This window comes from Solanum stenotomum, chromosome 2, assembly GCF_019186545.1.
Source record: "Solanum stenotomum isolate F172 chromosome 2, ASM1918654v1, whole genome shotgun sequence".
Lineage (NCBI taxonomy): Eukaryota > Viridiplantae > Streptophyta > Magnoliopsida > Solanales > Solanaceae > Solanum > Solanum stenotomum.
The window spans coordinates 1,644,078-1,664,691 of NC_064283.1; the positions used below are offsets into that span (position 1 = coordinate 1,644,078).

General features: G+C 29.0%; 2 protein-coding genes across 4 annotated transcripts in view; both read right to left on the bottom strand.

Annotated features, from left to right (window-relative positions):
- Positions 1-8,755: 8,755 nt before the first annotated feature.
- LOC125855069 (floral homeotic protein PMADS 1) overlaps positions 8,756-20,614 on the bottom strand; it is a 287,719-nt gene continuing 275,860 nt past the window's right edge. For 2 of the 3 annotated variants that reach the window (XM_049534725.1, XM_049534724.1), the window contains exons 2-8: positions 11,579-11,770; positions 11,418-11,484; positions 10,877-10,938; positions 10,652-10,751; positions 9,821-9,862; positions 9,564-9,608; positions 8,765-8,965 (exon numbers count right to left, since the gene is read on the bottom strand). In XM_049534725.1, coding sequence (XP_049390682.1) covers positions 8,789-8,965; positions 9,564-9,608; positions 9,821-9,862; positions 10,652-10,751; positions 10,877-10,938; positions 11,418-11,484; positions 11,579-11,766 — 681 coding nt within the window. In that variant the 5' untranslated portion in view covers positions 11,767-11,770 and the 3' untranslated portion in view covers positions 8,765-8,788. Of the gene's footprint in view, positions 8,966-9,563; positions 9,609-9,820; positions 9,863-10,651; positions 10,752-10,876; positions 10,939-11,417; positions 11,485-11,578; positions 11,825-20,614 lie in introns of those variants that run through there. The other variant, XM_049534723.1, reaches the window with a different exon arrangement.
- LOC125855052 (S-type anion channel SLAH4-like) lies at positions 17,004-19,166 on the bottom strand. Its single transcript, XM_049534701.1, has 2 exons — positions 18,225-19,166; positions 17,004-17,298 (listed from the first exon to the last, which is right to left on the bottom strand). Exons 1-2 carry the CDS (start codon positions 19,164-19,166, stop codon positions 17,017-17,019), a joined length of 1,224 nt encoding a protein of 407 aa, XP_049390658.1. The 3' UTR covers positions 17,004-17,016.

The following is a 20,614-nucleotide window of genomic DNA, read 5'->3' on the forward strand; positions in this document are numbered from 1 at the left end:
AGAAAGACGTTGTCATTATGAGGTACCTCTAGGACCTCAGTGTTTAGAGTGCAACAAATAACTCCATCACGCATTTCAGGATTAGCAGGATCAACATGCTTATCACTCAACTCTCTGGAACAAGCTCCATCAGGAACATAAACGTCTTGATCTGGGGCTTTTGGAATTTCAGATACATCCTTATTCTTATCAGTCATGTCACTCTCCTCATAAGGAGTATCCAACAAGAATGAGCTCACATCAAACGTCTCATCATTTTCATCAAGTCCCGTAAAAGGCAATAATAACTCATCATTAGTACAACGTGAGATTTGATCTCTCATGCTGGATGATGAGTTGATAGTAGTCGATATATCATAACCTGATGTATCCATTTTATCCGCCCCATCGCGAACAAGAGGAACTAATGTATCAGCCCCATCACAAACAAGAGGGACTAATGTATTAGCCCCATCGCGAACAAGAGGGACAAATGTGTCAGTCCCATCGCGAACAAGAGGGACTAATGTGTCAGCCCCATCGCGAACAAGAGGGGCTAATGTATCGGCCCCATCGCGAACAAGAGGGACAAATGTATCGGCCCCATCGCGAACAAGAGGGCCTAATGTATTTTGCATGCGTATTTCTTTCTCATCGAGGCTACATAGGAGAGTTCGCCAACGGGCTTGCAATTCTTGATCATTAAATCTCCGTAAAAGTAATTCCAAAGAAGCACCAGTCTAGAAAAGAAATAAATTAATATGTCAACAAATTAAATTAATGAAACGTTCAAAAAAATTATCTACGGAGTTAATATTTTATAATCATTCAATCTTTAATTCTACCAAACAAATAACATTTTAGGAGAAATCAGACAAAAATATACTCAGATATTGACAAACAATAAAGGAAAATAATAATAATTCCTCTTCTAATAAATTAGAATAAATTGAGTATAGAATTTTTTTATTTAATTAATTTCTCATAATTTCACAATAAATACTACAAATACTATATGAAACAAATAAGACATAATAAGCAAGAAAAATTAACTAGACAATTAAGTATTAGATTTAAGGAAATTTCCGATTTGAATTCATTTTCATCTCTATTTACCCCAAAAACCATAAATTAAACTCCATACGCTTTTATCTCATTTTTTTTCAAAAAAAAACAAAAACCCATTCACTAACCTGCACAGTAAATCACCAAAAAAAGAAAAGAAAAAAAGATCTAGACCTTTGGTCCTTCAAATAGACAAAGACAACAATTACATATCAAGTGTAATCAAATAATCGAGGGTAAAATATATTCAGCGATTACTTTTATCTTAATAGGGACAAAAATGTTGTTTAAGATAAACTTGAGATAAAAAAAAAAAGTTGTCCACGCAGAAGTACAAAAACAACCAATTAACAAGATACAAAACAAATGAATCAACAAATATCCTTCAAATGAAAATCACTAAAATCAAATTCGGAATAAAAAATAAACACTAAAAAGCATACATTCTTTAAAAAATAAAACATCAAAATTAGTGTAAAAACAAGTATTTTTTTTTTGTTACCATAACAGCGTTGATAAGCAAAAGGTCATCTTGAGGGGTCCATGAAGAACTTGGTGAAAGAGATCCCATTTTTTTTTATTGGAGTGAAGTGAAGAAAAATATTTGATAGTTGTTTAATTAACAAGCATGTGTATTTATAATAGCTAGGAGGGACAGTGCAATTAAAGTATTTCTAAATTAGATAATATTCTCATTAAATTTTGTAAATATTGTTTTGACCGCGAGAAATATGTCAAATTAAATTTAATTCTAAAATATCTGATAGAAATATTTTCTTGTGTATATTTAAGTGCTAATTGAAATAAATTATAATTTGAACGTCAAAATAAAATTTAAAGTTTTTCTATATATGCTCAAGTGATCATTTCCCTTTTTGGTTTATCACAATCGTGTGTGATATTTATTCTTATTTAGGCTCAATTTTAAAATTAAACCAAAGGATATAAATAGTAGAGTAATAAATGTAGTTACTAACATAATATATTAATTTAGAAATGAGCTATTATGAAATAAATAAAACATTTGATAAAATGATTTAGAGAGAAGTTTAATTTGAAATTAGTGTTTGTTTATAAAATTTGGACAAAATTTTAATTTCAAATTATGATTTGAATTTCAATTTTTTCAAAAAGTAGGATTTTAATTTCAAGTTTGTAATTTATTTATTTTTAAATATACAATTAAATTTATGAATTAGGCCTAAGATCTTTTAGGGGTGGGATGATTTTTTTTTTAAGACAATCCTCTTCTTATGAGATAGATTTTGATGTTGAATTAGGCTAAGATCCATTTCTTTATAGAGATATCCCATACACGCCGTATCACATATAACTCAGTTATTAGCACAATACATCTCATAAAATTTAAGATCCATATAATTTAAATTTTGGAACCACATTAGTCAAAGATAGAACTAAAATATATATAATGGACATAAAAGTAGATATCATATCATGAAAAACCTATCAATATGTATTAAAAAAGAACATAATTTCAACTAATTAATATCACTTATATAAAATTCATTTCACTAAACTTAAGAAATTAAAACATTCCCATTCTCACGTGATCTTTATAAGAAAGTAAACATTACATTACATATAAGAGTTATATAGCAAAAATCTTCCAACTGCAAAAATCATAGTGTTTTTAGGATAAAATACATTAAAGTACTGTGACAATAATTAAATAACGTTCTAGCAAATAAGAATTATATAGCAAAAATCTTCCAACTGCAAAAATCTCTCTCATTCTTTAATATCAGTAATTAACAATAATAAAATAAAGAGAAAAAAGATCCATCATTTAATCAATAAATTAAAAAGTCAAGAGATTCTTGTCAAAATCTAGAATTCCCTAGGTCAATACAATTCAACATGTTGTATAGAGAATAATTTTGTACAAATTACCGGTCAATTATTTTTTTTATAGATCTATACAAAATTTTGAACATTTTAAGCAAGTAATAGCTAAAAAGTTAAAAGTTAAGATAGACGTAGGAAAAATGATCTATGCCCATAAGTACAATCATTTCTTCCATTAATATTTCAATGAAAATAAAATTACTTTCGTCATACCAAACATTAAAAATTAAAATGATTTCTCATCTAAAACATAACTAGGTTATACTAGTTTGGAGAGACCAACACATTTAAAGTATTTCCTTGGATAATATTGGTAATCCGATTAAGTTAATTTTTAGGAATTGGCATTTTGTAATTTTGCTTGCGTAGCTAGAAATAGAAAAAAATCAACCTTTTTCTAAAAAAAAAAACTCCGACTTTGACTTTGACGGAGAAAAACTCCAAATAGATACACATAATTTAGATTAGAAGGAGTGAAAGTCACTTGACTACAAGAAAAAAAGGTCTAAATTAGAATTCAACCTTCCTTTCTCCAAACTATACAAAAAGAGATTGAATCAGACCGATTTTTGAACTTAATACATAGACAACCATTTAAATTTGTGAGTAAAGACACTCATAATTGTAATTTATTCCAATTAATCACTTGAATTCATGATAAAATATTTTTCAAAACTATATAAAACAATTGTTAGTAACTTATTTAAATTTTTGCCAATACTAAACACTATCCACTTACCATGAGCAAGAAAATAAAGCTCCCTTGCTCTAATATTGTTGATAAAACATAAATTGTTAGTAACTTATTCAAATTTTTACTAATACTCAACAATATTGTGACTGAAATTTGATAGTACCTATAGAATAAAGATTCATAAAAACATACATATTGAGCAAAAAGTAGATATCGTATCATGAAGAAAAGAGAAATAATTTATTTTACGAAACTAAGAAATTAAAACATTTTCAAACTTTCACGTGATTTTTATAAGAAAGTACATTAAACATTAGAAGATACATAACACTTCAATTAAAAAATGTGTCTACCATGCATATGCATACGTTAAACTTTAGAATAAATCATACAGTTAGTATATTAGTATGTTTTTTTTCTTAATTTCACTTTAATAATTAATTTTGTACTAGTTACCTATCAATTTTTTATTTTATTTTTGTGGATCTATATCTATAAAACTTTGAACACTTTTTAGCAAGTAATAAGTAGGAAGTTAAAAGTTAAAATAATCGTAAAAAAACTTAATTTATGCCCATAAGTAGAGTCATTGATCTTCCATTAATATTTCATGAACTTTCGATATACCCTACCCTACCCTACGAAAAATTAAAATGACAAATCTCATCTAAAACATTTTGCAGGGAATATTTATTTAATAAGGCTATTGAACATGGGACTATTTCCCTTACAAGAAAAGTAAATTCAAATCAAGTAATAAAAGTAAAATACAATTCATTTTGCTCCATGAAATGTATTTATTGCACTTGAATTTCCTAACGGGACTTCTTGCAATGTTGTTCCTTAGCCTTCTTATCATTCTTTTAATTTGCAGATGATGTTAATGACCTTTTAATAGGAGGAAATATAATGTGGTCATTGTTCGGAATTTCTAGGACTTCTGTGTTTATAACGCAATAGATAACTCCATCGCGCATTGTAGGATCATCTATCACTTTGGGACGACCACTTTCGGAAATGAGAAGATTTTGTTCTAAAATATATCAATGAAAAGTTAAAAAAATGTTCTACAGATTATATTTATTCTTTAATTTAATTCTACCAAATAATTAACATTTTAGATCAAACTAGAGTTAACTACACTATGATATTAAAAAACAAGCAATAAAGGAAAGAAGAATAATTATTCCTCTACAAATAGAAATGACAAAAAACAATTTATGAATGAAAAAAAATAAAAAAATCACGGGAACAAATGTGCACCTTTTCAAAAAAAGTAAAGCACGAAATACTCAATTCAACAAGAAATCATTCCCAATTAAACACTAAAAAAACATATGTACACTCTTTAAAGAATAAAATATCAAAACAACTAAAACAGAAAACCAAAAAGATAATCAAAAAATAAATATATTATTTTTGGTACCATAGCAGCGTTGAAGAAATGATTTTTTCTTGAGAAATAATTTATATTTGTGAGTGAAAATAAGCTTAACAAGTGCTCTTATTTATACTAGTTTGGAAAGAACGATACATTTAAAGTGTTTCATTAGATAATATTTGTAGTCCAATTAAGAAGTTCATTTTTGGGAATTTGTAAATTAGCTTGGACAGCCAGAAATAGAACTTTTTTAAAAACTTTTTCCAAAAAAAAAAACCTTTCACTTTGACTGTGCAGAGATCCAAATAGGCGCATATAGTTTAGATTAGAAGGAGCGAAAGTCACTTGACTACGAGAAAAGAAAGTCTAAATTAGAATTCAACCTTCCTTTCTTCAAACTATACAAAAAGAGAATGAATTAGGCCTATTTTTGAACTTAATACATAGATAACCATTTAAATTTGTGAGTAAAAACACTCAAATTATATTTATTCCAATTAAGCACTTGAGCTCATTATAAGATATGCTTGAAAAATATAAAACAATTGTTAGTTACTTATTTAAATTTTTGCTAATACTAAACAATATCCACTTACCTTCACAAAAAAAAAAATGAAGCCTCCTTCTCTAATATTGTTGATAAACATAAATTGTTAGTAAATTATTCAAATTTATACCAATATTGAACAATATTGTGACTGAAATTTGATAGTACCTATATAAACATAAAATATTGCTATATAGTAACTTATTTGAGCTTTTTCCAACTATATTAGCAGTATTTTGAGATTTAATTAAGCTTTCAATAACAAAGAAAAGCCTATCTATTTATATTCTCACTACCTCTGATCATTTCAATATATATATATATAAAGATGCAAGTGATAAAGATCATAAGTAAGAATAATAATATTTTTGGGATAGAATTTAGGATTAGTTTTATTTCATATGTGATTTGGGGTATTGGTTCATTTTGGATACAAATTTTGAACCCATATAATTTAAATTTTGACACCGTATTTGTCTAAAATAGAAATAAAGATATTGAGCATAAAGTAGACATTGTATCATGACAACCTACTGACATGGAGAAAAGAAAACTAATCTGTTTTACGAAACTAAGAAATTAAAACATTTCCTCATTCGAAATGATAGAATAGATATATGTAACATGAATGAGTATGTTTTTATGCCCATATGATCTTCCATTAATATTTTATGAAAATAAAATAGCTTTCGTAATACCAAATACCAAAAATTAAAATGACAAATCTCATCTAAAACATTTTCTAGGAAAATGATGAAAATATTTATTTAATAAGGCTATTGAACATGGGACTATTTCCCTTACAAGAAAAGTAAATTCAAATCAAGTAATAAAAGTAAAATACAAAAATAATCGGCATTTTGCTCCATGAAATGTATTTGTTGCACTTGAATTTCCTAACGGGGCTTCTTGCAATGTTGTTTCTTGACCTTCTTAGCATTCTTTTGATTTGCAGATGATGTTGACGACCTTTTAATAGGAGGAAATATAATGTGATCGTTGTTCGGAATTTCTAGGGCTTCTGTGCTTATAACGCAACAGATAACTCCATCGCGCATTGTAGGATCTTTGGGACGGACACTTTCGAAAATGGGAAGCTTTTGATCTTGAACTTTTTGAACTTCATCAGAGGTACCCTAAACATCCAACATGCCAAAAAAATCAATTAAAAAAAGTTCTAGGGAAATACAAATTATGTAAAAAAATTTATTTATCATTCTTTAATTAAATTCTACCAAACAAACCACATTTTAGATCAAATTAGAGTTAGGTACAGTCGTATATAGAAAAACAAGCAATAAAGGAAAAAGAATAATTATTCCTTTTCTAATAAAAATCACAAAAATCAATTTCTGAATGAAAATAAATAAATAATCAAACATGTGCACCTTTTCAAATAAGCAAAACACAAAAAACTTAATTCAACGTGAAATCATACATTTTAAAGAATAAAACATCAAAACAACTAAAAAGAAAACCAAAAAAAACAATCAAAAAAGAATATTTTTTTGTGGTACCATAGCAGCGTTGAAGAAATGACTTTTTCTTGAAAGTGAGAGAGGGGAAATATTTTATATTTGTGAGTGAAAATAAGTTTAACAAAAGTTCTTATTTATACTAGTTTGGAGAGATCAACACACTTAAAGTATTTCCTTAGAAGTTAATTTTTGTAAATTTGGGATTTTGTAAATTAGATGGACAGCTAGAAATAGAAAAAAATATAATTAAAAAAATGTTGACTTTGACTTTGACTAATTTGACTGTGAAAAGCTCCAAATAGACGCACATCGTTTAGATTAGAAGGAGTAAAAGTCACTTGACAACAAAAAGAAAAAGGTCTAAATTAGAATTCAACCATCCTTTCTTCAAACGGTACTGAAAGAGATAGAATCAGGCCCTTTTTTTAACTTTATACATATACAATCATTTAAATTTGTGAGTAAAGATACTCAAATTATAATTTATTCCAGTTAAGCACTTGATCTCATGATACGACATGCTTAAAAAATATATAAAATAATTGTTAGCAACTTATTTAAATTTTTATCAATACTAAAGAATATTCACTTTCCATGAGCAAAAAAATGAAGCTTCCTTGCTCTAATATTGTTAATAATACTAAACAATATTGTGACTGAAATTTGGTACTACCTATATGAACATAAACTACTACAAATAGTGACTTATTTAAACATTTTCCAACTATATTAAGCAATATTTTAAGTTTTAATTAAGCTTCCAATAACAAAAAAATATATCTATCTATTTAGATTTTCACTGCTTGATCATTTCAAAAATATATATGATGCAAGTGGTGAAACTTTGAAAGGGAGCCTTGAACAACAGCAGCCCAAAAAAAACATTTATTACTTCTATGTTGGCTATATAATTTTTTATTGTTTATTTTGCATGTAATTAAATTCATATTCATTTGCTATTATCTAAGATAATTTTTTTAAAAAGGTGCAAAAATCTCTTACATTTTCTACAAGAATATATAAATATATAATTCGAACTAAGCTGGATGGTTAGATACGAATTCGATCGAATTCAGTCAATAACTTTAGTGAATACTATGATCTTATGATACATCATACATGTGTAATAATAATAATAATAATAATAATAATAATATTTGGGATAGAATTTAAGATTAATTTACAAAATTTTGAACAAACATACCAACATGAAGGAAAAAAAACATAATTTCAAGTAATAAATATTGGTGATATAAAATTCATTTCACAAAACTAAGAAATTAAAACATTTCCATACTTTCACATGATCTTTATATATAAGAAAGTACATTAAACATTAAAAGATACATAACACTTCAATCCAAAAACAATAGAGTTTGGTTTTAACACACTGAATTAAGCAAAAGTAGGAGAATAGTCTAAAGAGTCAGTACTCTCATGCATGTCTAGTGAAGAAACATTGCATGGGAAATTTTTAAATTTTACAAAAAATTGTAAAAGTATATGTTTTTTCCCTCCAATTTATTTCACTTAAATTCAAAAAAGTGGTTGTACTTTTGAAATGAAAAGTTGTCATAAGGGTAAAATTGTAACTTCACTGTGCTAATCATTGTTGCCTTAATCTGTGTGCCATTTCTAAAGTGGACAAGTAAAAAGGGACGGAGGGAGTATTGCTTTAACTTATTTCACGTCCAATAAAGTTTATATATAATAAATAGAAAACATCAATATACTAATAATAGGGGAAAATTACAATAAGGTGAATTAATTACTACTACTCAACCTAGAGCAAAAGTAGTAATATCAGAGCCGCCTCCACTGTGAAGATGATGATTGTTATTTGGTTGAAGGCCTAAGGCTAATATATGATGCCCTCCAGTGGGGAATCCAAGCACGGAATTGTAGTCTCCTTCTTGTTCAACTAATCCACCATATGGATCCTCTTGTCTTGCATCCTGCACCATTCAAAATCAATCATCAATATCATGTATGTATTGTTGGGGTGGATGGAGAAAGAGGGAAGGAAATGAATATTTTTGTCGATTAATCACATCAATATCATGTATGTAAGTTGATCACCATGTATTGAATTTCTTTTAAACTCAGAAGCACCACAATCTTACGTTGGAAATGATATCATTCGTAAAACTCTAGTAATGTTATTTTAAAATTCACTAAACAAGTATAAATACTAGATTTTGCACCAAGTAAATCAAATGTGTTGCGGTAGAATTCCAAATTCCTGCGTGCCCATATGAAAGGCCTTTTAGTGGTTGTGTGGAAAGATCATAAAAATATAGGTGTGTATCGAATTCTCCCCAAATAATATACTTTTTGAGGATCTGACACGGATATTATAGCATTTTAAAGAACCCGATCAACGTACTAGGTTTATCTAGATGTAGAGAACAATGTAAATCATAGATAAATGTGCATCTAACTACTACTCCTATCAAGCAATATGGCAAAAATGGGGTTGTGGATGATTGGAAAAACAAACTTAATTTCTATGCAAGGCAAACAAAATATTAGTAACAAGTTTTAATCACTTACAAATTCAAGCAGGAGATTTCTATGTATTTCTTCCACATTCCTAACCTGCAATCAACCAAAATATGAATTCGTCTTTTTTTTTTTTTTCTTTTCTTCTTTTTTTGTGTGTGGACTGTGGAGTGGGAACAGAGGCGGAGCTAGGTGATATATATATATTTCCCAAAATTTAGAATCCCAAACTCTTAATCCTGGCTCCGCCTTTGAGTAGGAAGGGGGAATAAAAAAGCTCAATAGAAGATGATAATCAATATTGTTACCTTCTTCCTGTATGTTTCAATCTGATTGCCAATCACCTTATACTGTTCTTTCACAAAAATAAAATAAAGTTAGGCATTGCTTACATAAAGAAAATGACCAACTTTATGGAAGGCAAGCAAATAAAAATGAAAAGGTAGTTAAGGATATTACTACTCACATTGGATTACTCTTTTCTATTTATTTATTTTTTGGGTAAAAGAGGTAATTATATTAATAACTAATATGCATCATAACAAAATACTCATGAATCGACATGATGAACCAATAGTAATAAGTAATATGCATCACAACAAGTGATGAAGAATCCGATCTTTAGATCTACAACCATTCAATCGGCCTTTAGATGTATTCTCTCAAGTTCTAGAATGATAGGTGTCTACTTAAGAGAAGCTGAGTTTCATAGGACTAGTGAAGTAATTGAAAGTCCAAGATAGAAAGAAAAAATTGTCAATATATATGTACTATTTTTATTCTAAAATTATTATTACGTTTTGTCTTTCAAAAGTTTCAAGCTAACTGAATTTAGATTAAATTTAGTATATCTTAAAATGTCGAACAAATTTTCTCTATACCTTCTTTTTTTAGTTGATCTAGATCAAGATTCAAGTAAATTCCGTCTTTATGAGCTTATTCACAGTATGATCAGTCTCATGTTCATATAAATGAATAGGATTGTCGAGGGTCAATCGAAGAAAAAACCTCTTTACCCATAAAGGTAAGAATAAAACTGCAAAACATATTACCTTTTCATATCTCACTTGACAACAATAAAGTGATTCGATTACGATTATTTCAATTTTAGAAATTTTAGTTTAATAATTGGAATTAACCTTTCTTTCACGAATAAGCTTCAGAGAATTGTCCACATTTTCCATGAGCTCTTCCAACTGTTCATAGTTCAGATCATTTAGGCTTTCTCCCATCCTCTGCCTGTCCATTAATTATAATATCAATAAATAAACAAAATAAAATAAAATAAAAAGATTATTTTTTTTAGATTTTTAATCAATAAATTAAAAAGTCATAGATTCTTGTTAAAGATCTAGATATCTAACCTGATCTCTTTTCGTAGATTCCTATTAACATCCTTTAACTTCCTCAGCTGCTCTTGCATTTTCTGCACAATATTTAACAAATACTAATAGATCTGAAAGTTCCTCAAAAAATTATAAGTAAAACAATTTTCCTAATAATTAAACTTTTAAATGAGACGTACATACAGTTCAACATGATATCAAAGAAGTGGTTTAGATGATCTATTAAACACTCGAAATTATATAGAAAATAATGTAATATGTACACCTTAAAAATTATTTTTTTACAGATCTATATAATATCTTGAACACTTTTAACGAAGTTCCTAACTTCGCTATTGTATCAAAACATGGGGATCGATCGAGATCTTGGGTAATTCATATCTCATCACCATCCATTATTTCAAGAATCTTTACATCTTTAGCCCAAAATCAAGTGAATAAAAGTATGATCTATTTAAAACAAAATAAACTTGTTAGATGAGATGAATTTGTTACACAATTTAACAAAAAAAGGGGAAAGTTAAAGATCTTAGAAGGGAGAAATCAAAGAAATTAAAACCTCATAGTGAGTAGTCCAAATATCAACTCCAATAGTCTTTTGGTACAGATCGAACAATTGCTTGGTCCTAACAACACATAAACAACATCAAATTATTCAACATAAACACAAAATTTCAAAATAATAATAATAATAATAATAAGATAAAGTTATTTTATTACGTGATAGAGGGACTTATAAACTCATGAAGTTTTCCAGTACTAGAAATCATAACAATTGAAACTTTAGCATCACAAAGAACAGTAAGTTCATTAGCCTTCTTGAATAGCCCATTTCTTCTCTTTGAATAAGTCACTTGCCTATTTGTTTGGTTTTCTATTTTCTTGATCTGGATCTTACCACGAGCCATAACTCTTTTTTTTTTTTTTTTTGAGATCTTGAATACTCAAACCCTAAAAGGTCAAGTTAACTTTTTATTGTGCAATTTTTTATTTTGATTTGTGATAAGATATTGGAGGAGAAGAGTCTTAGAAAGATGGAGTTACTAAAAATGGAAAGGTATGCCAAAACAATGAAAGGTGATTGCAGAATTTGATAAAAGTAATTTAAGAATCAATCAATTGTCACTTGTTGTAGTTGTCCCTACCATCACAACGTCTCAGTTATCAGTCACTTGTCACCCACCAGTATTTATATTTTTATTATGAATTAAATGAGGAAAAATGTGTGATCATCTTATTTTTAAAATTCAAGATATACTAATTAATACTAAAAGGGATTACATATTATACGTCTCCTCGTATATAGATTTGATTCTTTTATTTCTTATGCAAATTCTTTTTATTCACTGGATGACGTCTAGATCATGAGATATGGATTTTGAATAATTTAATATCATATTAAAGTGTGTAATTGACCGCGTTGAAGTGTTGCAATTGTTCAAAAATATATATGTTGAAAATGGTTAGAGTAGAAATAATCGTTGATGCTCAATATTGTTAGATTAGACTTGAGACATTTTTTCTAATCTTTTTGATCAATCAATTCCTTAATCTGTTTTTGTTTTCCTATTTATTGGTTTATAGTGCCATAATTATGTACTTTACCAACGTATTCAATGAATTATCCCGTTAATAAAAAAACAGACAACGAATATTATGAAAAGGTTTTGATGGCCTCTACTATACGAGTTAGCCCTCTCAAGTGGTAGATAAAATATCTAGATAATTAGGCCACCTAAAAGATAATTATAAATTATGTTATATGAACGTGCATATGATAAATATAGAAATGGCCTATAGAAATTAAGTTAAAACACATGGATAGTAGTTAATTAGTATCCATTCCATAATTGACCGATGTGAGATTTCTTCAATACTCACTCATGCAACAACAACACAACAAACTCAACGTAGTCTCAAAAGCAGATTCTGGACACTAGAAAGGATAGAGTTTACAGAAATCTAGCATTTACCTTGAGGAGGTATGTCTAGGATTGGACATTGTGAAAAATAGACATTAGATCTAACTTAATCTCAAATGCTAGTTCAAGAGGTAAAGATTGTTCAAGTCATATTAAAGAGACTACACATAAATGACGGATTGATGTGGGTCCCTTTTTACCTAAAGAAGGGAACTAACTTCTTGCCATTACACTAACTAGACTCAAGTACTTTTTTCACCAATTTTCACAAATGAAAGATTTGTTCAACAAATTTTGCTTAAGATTCTGTATAGCTAGTATATATTATTAGTATAGCATTACATGAAGGAAATGCAAATAAAGGACCGTTGTGTTAAACGAGTGATTGCGGTCTCTTCTTTTATACATGTCTTAAGTTGTACCAACAGATATGGCATATGCTCTAAGTTTAGGGCACTACCTACCCTAAAACTACTTTTGATTTATGCGAATATTATTTGATGCTTTCATCTATTTTGTGATCCTCAAAGTTTTAATTCAACTTATACACCAATAACATATTCAGCATAATCTCATAAATGAAGTTTGAAGAGGCCTGAAGGGTGTGGTTTGTAGCGATCTTTTTTGTTGGCTAATTTACTCCTTATATGTGCGGGGGTTTAGTGTGAAGATAGTCATCTCCTAACCCTCCTTTTGAAAGGATAAAAGTTTTATCCTTTGTGTTGTATGTTGATGTAAGGTCAAGCCCCCCTCATGTACTTATTCTCATGATATATAATACTCGTGCCAACTAGGGGAATTTTTTTATTTTTTTTAAAAAAAGAAAAGATAGATAGATAGGGTAAATCGATGTGCATGTGTTGTATGAAAAGGGAAACAAGAGCGGAGTTACAATATTAGGTACAAGTTTAGATCAAACGAATTCAATGACTTTTGCTTAATTAGACCTTTCAATTGGTAATTCAATAAACAAAACGAGCTACAATAAATTCAATAGTCAACTTAAACGATATTAGGTACAAGTTTGATCAGACAAATTCAATAGCTTTTTCTTGGACTTATAAATTGGTAATTCAGTAATTAAAACAATTGAACTAATTTAATAGTAAATTCACTATAAACTTGAACGTAACTCTAAAAGGGGTTACGTCGCCTAAGCGACCTCGAACTAATACTAAATATAGACATTCAGAAAACTAATCCTAGAATAGAATTATTCGAATGACAAACAAATTACTAAATACATATATAAACATTTCATAAAACTAACCAGAATATAAGTAGTTTGGCAAAATGTCAGGACTATGAATACATTGCAATAACGAGTATATATCTAAATGGGACAAACAAAGAACCAATGGTTTAACATTAAACCCTAAAAAGTGATACTAAACTAAAGCCTAGGAAGAAGAAAAGGATACTAAAAGTCTACAACTTTGTGATTACTTGCACGGCTATATGACAAGGAATCTTGAAATATTAACGTTGTTCATCTAGTCCTTTCATGTATTGGGTCATTCGCACAAATATCGATGGTCTTTAATTTTTATCTATTAAATTTGATGGTATTTTATTTATCTTGTCATATATTAAGCAACAAATAATAAGTAGCTAAAGATTTCTCTGATGTCGAAATAACAAATATTTTTTGCTTTCTATGAGTTTAATTTTCTTACCATACTTATTATAGTCTATAACATACAAGTTATGTTGCTTAATCTATATACATAGCTTATGTTGATCAAGGCATAATTCATTCGGTTCAAAACCCACATTAGTTCTTACAAAATTAATGTCAAGAGAGGCAAAAGTTTAGTTTCAGAATGAATGGTAAGAGGCATAATTTGATCTACAAAATTTATTTCGAGTGAGACAAAAGTTCTCTTAACTAACTTATCCGAGCGAATTAGATTTTACACGACTTATGACATACTACTTAATTTCTACCAAACTTATGTCAGACAAGACAAAAAAATTCTAAACTTATTATTTGTAATATTTTGTTGATATTATTGTGGGCTAGAGGCTATTCGGTGGGCTTGCTCACTTAATACAAGCTGGACCCAGAAAAGCCCATCATTAATTGAGCCCATCTTTAGAAAGCCACCCCAACTTGCTAGCCACATTTTTGCTTCTTCTCATTAAGAAAAAGAAAATAAAACTATTTTAATAAAATTTTCAATGGTTTCATTTTCTCAAAAAGTTTTTCCATTTATATACCTTATATCACTTAATTTTTTCTTTTCTTATGTTAAAAATGCTCTATAGAATATTTTAACACATTGTACATGGTTTGATACTTGTTAGTTGGTATATATTTGCATCAAGTAAGTCAGTACTTTGAGTGTTAGGATAGATAAACAAAACACAGATTGATTATATTGCACCTTAAATATATGAAAATTTGGTCACACTCAATATTTATATCAAATCAATAAACGTATGTCCTATGCTTGAGCAATGTTCAATCGCCTCTCAAGTCTCATGGCCGGGAAATTTTTTTTAAAAGGGTTACGTACATATATATATCATTATACAGTCATACTCTATTCACGTTGTCGTGCTTATTAATTAACTGCTAATACTAATTTAATTATGAGATCTAGTTTGTTCTAAGTCAGAATTTAAAATCCTATTTAGATACCTCGATTGAATTGATTTTTTTTAGAGAATTTGATATTAAATATTCATTATCAGTTGGTTAGTCAACAATATGAGAAATTGACAGCTTGGCAGCTATAAATGTCTTATAGAATATACATAATATTTAATTAAAATAAGAAGAAAAAAAAATATGTACAAGTAGACATTATCCGGTATCACTCATCACAACAATCAAATTTGAAGCGCATAGATTGATCTACCAACGAGCTATATATATTCCTGAGCTAAAGGAAATCAAATAATTATTTTCTCTAATATTTATGTGTCAATATTAAATGAACACCTTAATTACGAACAAGTCAAAATAAGGAATTAAAGTAGAAAGTAATAGTAGTAATTACTATTAACTAAATAATTTAAAGCTTATGTCCAAACCACCCTAACCTACTAGTCTCTCTTAATTAACATACTATAAGATATTAACGATGGGAGAAACTTCGCCTATCATTATCATATAGACTATAGTTTTTATATTTACCAATTGATTACGCCCAATTCACTACTAGAAAATAAAGCATCAGCGCGACAGGCAGAATTTCATAATTAAATAATAAAAATTTCATTCTAATCTCGTTTAGTTATTAATTAGCAACGAATTTAAAGAAAACTCAATTATCGAATTAGTTAGAAATTATCAAAAAATTTTATAGCTAGTTCCATATTTTCTAGTAGTGATTCTGATCTTCCCATATCTGATGAAGATCATAAATGTGTACTACGTAGTATATATAGTTGATCAAACTTAGGCATCTAATTAGCTGGCTATATATAACGAAAATGATTTGTCATTTGTCTATAGACAGAAAGTTGGTCACTTAAACATGGACATATTTCAAACGTCATCATACACATGTATATGTGACAGAATATGATAAAAACCCAAAATAAAAAATATATAAAAAGTTCTACTTTATTAAATTCATATAAATTAAGTAATACATATTGAACCTAAATAGTAAAGAGTAGTTATGGCAAGTAGACGATATTTCCATACAATAACATATATTAATGGGAAAATGCATAATTACCCTCAATCTATGCCCAAAATCTCAGAGACATATTTATACTATACTAAGGTCCTATTACCTCCCGAACTTATTTTATAAATAATTCTCTACCCTTTTTCGGCCTACGTGGCACTATCTTCTGGCCCAGCGGGTGTTGACAATTTTTTTAAGCTATCTGGTTGATAGTGTCACCTAGACCAAAAAGGAATAGAAAATTATTCATAAAATAAGTTTGGGGGGTAATAGGACCTTAGTATAGTATAAGTGTGTCTCTGAGATTTCGGGCATAGGTTGGGGATACTTATGCATTTTTCATATACTAATTAATACTTTAGGAATGATAATGACTTGTAGCTATATATCAGCCCTAAGCTCTTAATTAATTACAATTACATTAATTAATTAATACATAGGGCAGACTCATGAGAGAGGTAGACTCTTGTTAGGCATGCGCTAGCTGGAGACCACTAAACTCAATCATTTTATGGTAAAACCCCCGCTCTCATGCAATAGCTCGCACCACTAAACTCAATCATAGTCGATAGCAAATAGGAAAAACACGTATTTAATATTCTGAATGCGTCTCTGCTAAACAAGTATGCTTGAGAGAAGGATCATCATCACGTAAGAGGATTTTCGAGTAAAGAGCAGTGGAGAGCAATAGAGCAATGATGACTAAAACTGAGAGAGATGATAGAGTTAGCATTATGGTGTGTGGCACTTTTCCTTTAACCTCTTTTGCATATCTTGTAGATGCCAATGCTAATAGTGTTACTGGATATGAATATGCCCACCATGCCACGTTAAATTTTCTCATTGATTTCTTGAAAAGACTTGGCCTGCATATCTAAAAAGTTCAAACAAAAAAACTATAATCAATCACTATCGTTCAGAAGCAAATTCAAAATTTTAGAACATCAACGTTGTACCAATAACTTAGTTCATAATATAAGTTTTCTATATATTAACGTATGTTGAATTTTCTAACATACACATATAAGATTTGAGATAGATTATTGAATTTGACCAAACCCTAATGCTATACATATTGGTCTTCATCACACCTAAAAGTTTTCTAAAAAAATAATCGATAAATATATTACGTATATACTCAAAATAAATTTGTACGTGATATAATTTTAATATTTTTGACCAAACCATCTACCTAAAAAGATTTGATCAGTTTTATACTTTTATGGGATTGTGGATCTAGTAGACTGACAAATGAGAGTCGTCTTGATCACGGCATGTACGGCTCGTACAAGAAAACCTGAATATTTAAATAGCAAGCCAATATTTAATAACGTTAATATTTTTAATATACAAAAACAATGAAATTAGAAACATAAATAACAAGTTGATCCTAAAAGAAAACAATATTATAATTATATTCCTAATACGACACATACGTAGACTTGAAGACAAAGTTGTTGTAAAGTCAATTTCATCTAATTGCACATGCAAGGAAGTGAAAAATTCCAACTTAGGATTGAAAAACAATAATAATAATAATAATAATAATAATAATAATAATAATAATAATAATAATATATAAATTAAAGGTTTCTGATATATATTCATCAAATTTTGCAAGTTGAAGACTCCTTTAATCTTGGATTCAACTCATATATCGTATAAAGAGTTTTATATTATCAATATGTAATATAACTTGTTATAAAAGATTGTCTATTTTATAGCTAATTAAAAGTTATATCGAATAATATGTTTTGGAATTTTTAAAAGAAAATGAATACTTTTTAAATTTAACGTTACCAGTGACGTAAAGAGGAATAACGAGAGAAAGAAGAACATCTTCGAAGTAGTATCGAAGGTTCCAGTAATTGACGCCCAAGCCAAGCTAGCCATACTCGGAGCAGCCGAGAACAAGAAGAAAACGGGCCGTAACATAGCCGGTAGCCGGTCACTTCCCGATAGCCGCTGATACAACGTAACAAAAAGGACCAAATAATGAACCATGCCTAATGAAAACAAGCAAACCGAAACCTCTTGCCAGCCCATTTTAGCCGCGGCCCGAGCCCCGACTAAGTTCCCAATGACCGATAAATGGCTCGTTGGGTTAGCCACGGCTGTTAAAAACCTTTTCCCTTTAGTGAACCATTGCCCATAAATTTTCACATCCAAAATTATAACCGGAACAGCAAAAACCCACCAAAGAGCTTTGTAACCAACGTGTTTTGGAGCTATAATAAAAGGGTAGGATTCGAGTAAAATGAGCCAAGAAATCCAAGGGGCAAAAAGGTAATTTACACCAACATGGTGTAGAAACTCACCTTTGACTAAATCAAATCGAAAGACGCATTTCAAGAGGTAGAGTACTGAAAGTAGAACCAGAATCAATAAAGCAAACGACCATGAGAATATTAGAATGGGACGATAGATTATTTGAGGGACACGATGTAAGAATTTTGTTTCGTTATTAGTTGGGTCGAGTAGTGTTTTCCATAATAAAGTTTCCCAACATAAAGATAGGCTTATTCTAAAATAGCCTGCATGAATCCTCGTTAGCATTGAGAATAAAGTGAGAAGGCTATGATCGTCTTCTCGCTTTTCTAATGAACTGAGAGAGGAATCATCGATTGTAATATCAATATCTGTAATATCAATATCTGGTACAGTATTTTGGTTTTCGGACTCATGAGTACTAATAGGTGTGAGAATTATTTCATCTAATACTGGGGTGATTCTCAACGACATATTTGAAGGAATTAATGGAGTTTAATGTATCTTGTTAGAGATTATTATAGGGGAGAGATTGATAATAGGACAAATTAAGTAGGATTAAAGAAAGTGAAAATTGGGTTAGCTAGATGCTAAATGGAGACAAATGAATTAATTAAAAAGAGTACCAAATCAAATTTTCCTTCTAATTAGCTGGAGGTACATGCAGACAGGTACAAACTAAGTTTATATTATTTGAATGGTAAGATGTATGAGTTTAATATCTACACCAATGGCAAAATATCTCTAATAGAAAATAAAAAATGAACGACAAATTAATAAATTTTGCAGCTAAACAAAGAAAATTTTACTAGCTAGGAACCTTTTAGCTGCGAATTAGCTAGAAATATCAACAAATACCGTAGCAAATTTCATATTTTCTAATAAGGTATATTTTACATTGTATGATTATTGAAAAGGATTAAAGTTATATGTACTGACACGGTAATATATCTTAAACATAAAATTATATATGTGTAGAAAATAAATATTACACTTTGTGGTTAATGAATATACATGTACATATCGTTAAATGTGTGGTTTAATTAAATTGTATTATATTTATCAATTTTTATACATTTGAATATTTATATGAACCAAAATATTACTTGTCAATGCCTTAGTACTTAGTAGTTAGTACTACTATTTACATTGTTGAAAATGAAGAAGTTTAGGACCTAAAGAAAAGTCAGCCCATTGGACAAGTATTTGGGTCCAATGGCAATTGGACTAACAGAATGAGAGGACGCAGCCCAAATATCAACTAGCCTTTTGTAACAAACTAAGTGACTCCCTATGTTATATTTTGGAAAAACTACCTAACTACAAATACATTACTACCATATATACTATATTTACCTCTAGTCTAAAACAATTACATATACTACCACTTTTAATATTTATACCACATATTTTAAAAGATTTAATTAGATACACAAATCCCTTAAATATGGTATTGGATAATTATCTTAAATTTAATCTCCTTAATTAATGGTCCACATTAACAACCCAAAATTTTTATCACATAAATCACACCTGCCGTTCCCCACCCCACGTCCACTAACCCTCATTCTTCCTCCATCTTCTCCCTTTTTCTTCCTTCATCCTCTCAATACATATTTGCATGTTCAAATCAGCATTATACATATATGTTTGTTTTTATTATTTTATTATTCTCATGTATCTTGATTTTGTATCTGCGTTAAAGCTCATAACGTTCTGACACTCAATTTAAAAAAGTTCTATAAATTAGGTTTTATATTTTTTGATTTTGTTATTTCTCAAATACTTTAATGGCTGGTCATTCTCAAAATCAGATGATTCTTGTTAAAGGTACTACACATTAACAATATTATACTAAATCAAACAACTTCTATTTGTTATTTTCACTCATGAGTTTTTCATTATAGGGACTGACTCTTCAT

Bases quoted from the DNA above. Each gene is read 5' to 3' on its own strand.
- LOC125855052 (XM_049534701.1), bottom strand. From the start codon at position 19,166: ATGTCGTTGAGAATCACCCCAGTATTAGATGAAATAATTCTCACACCT. The intron at 17,299-18,224 runs GTAACGTTAAAT...TGAACTTTTTAG, and splicing joins TATTCCTCTTTACGTCACTG to ATATGCAGGCCAAGTCTTTT.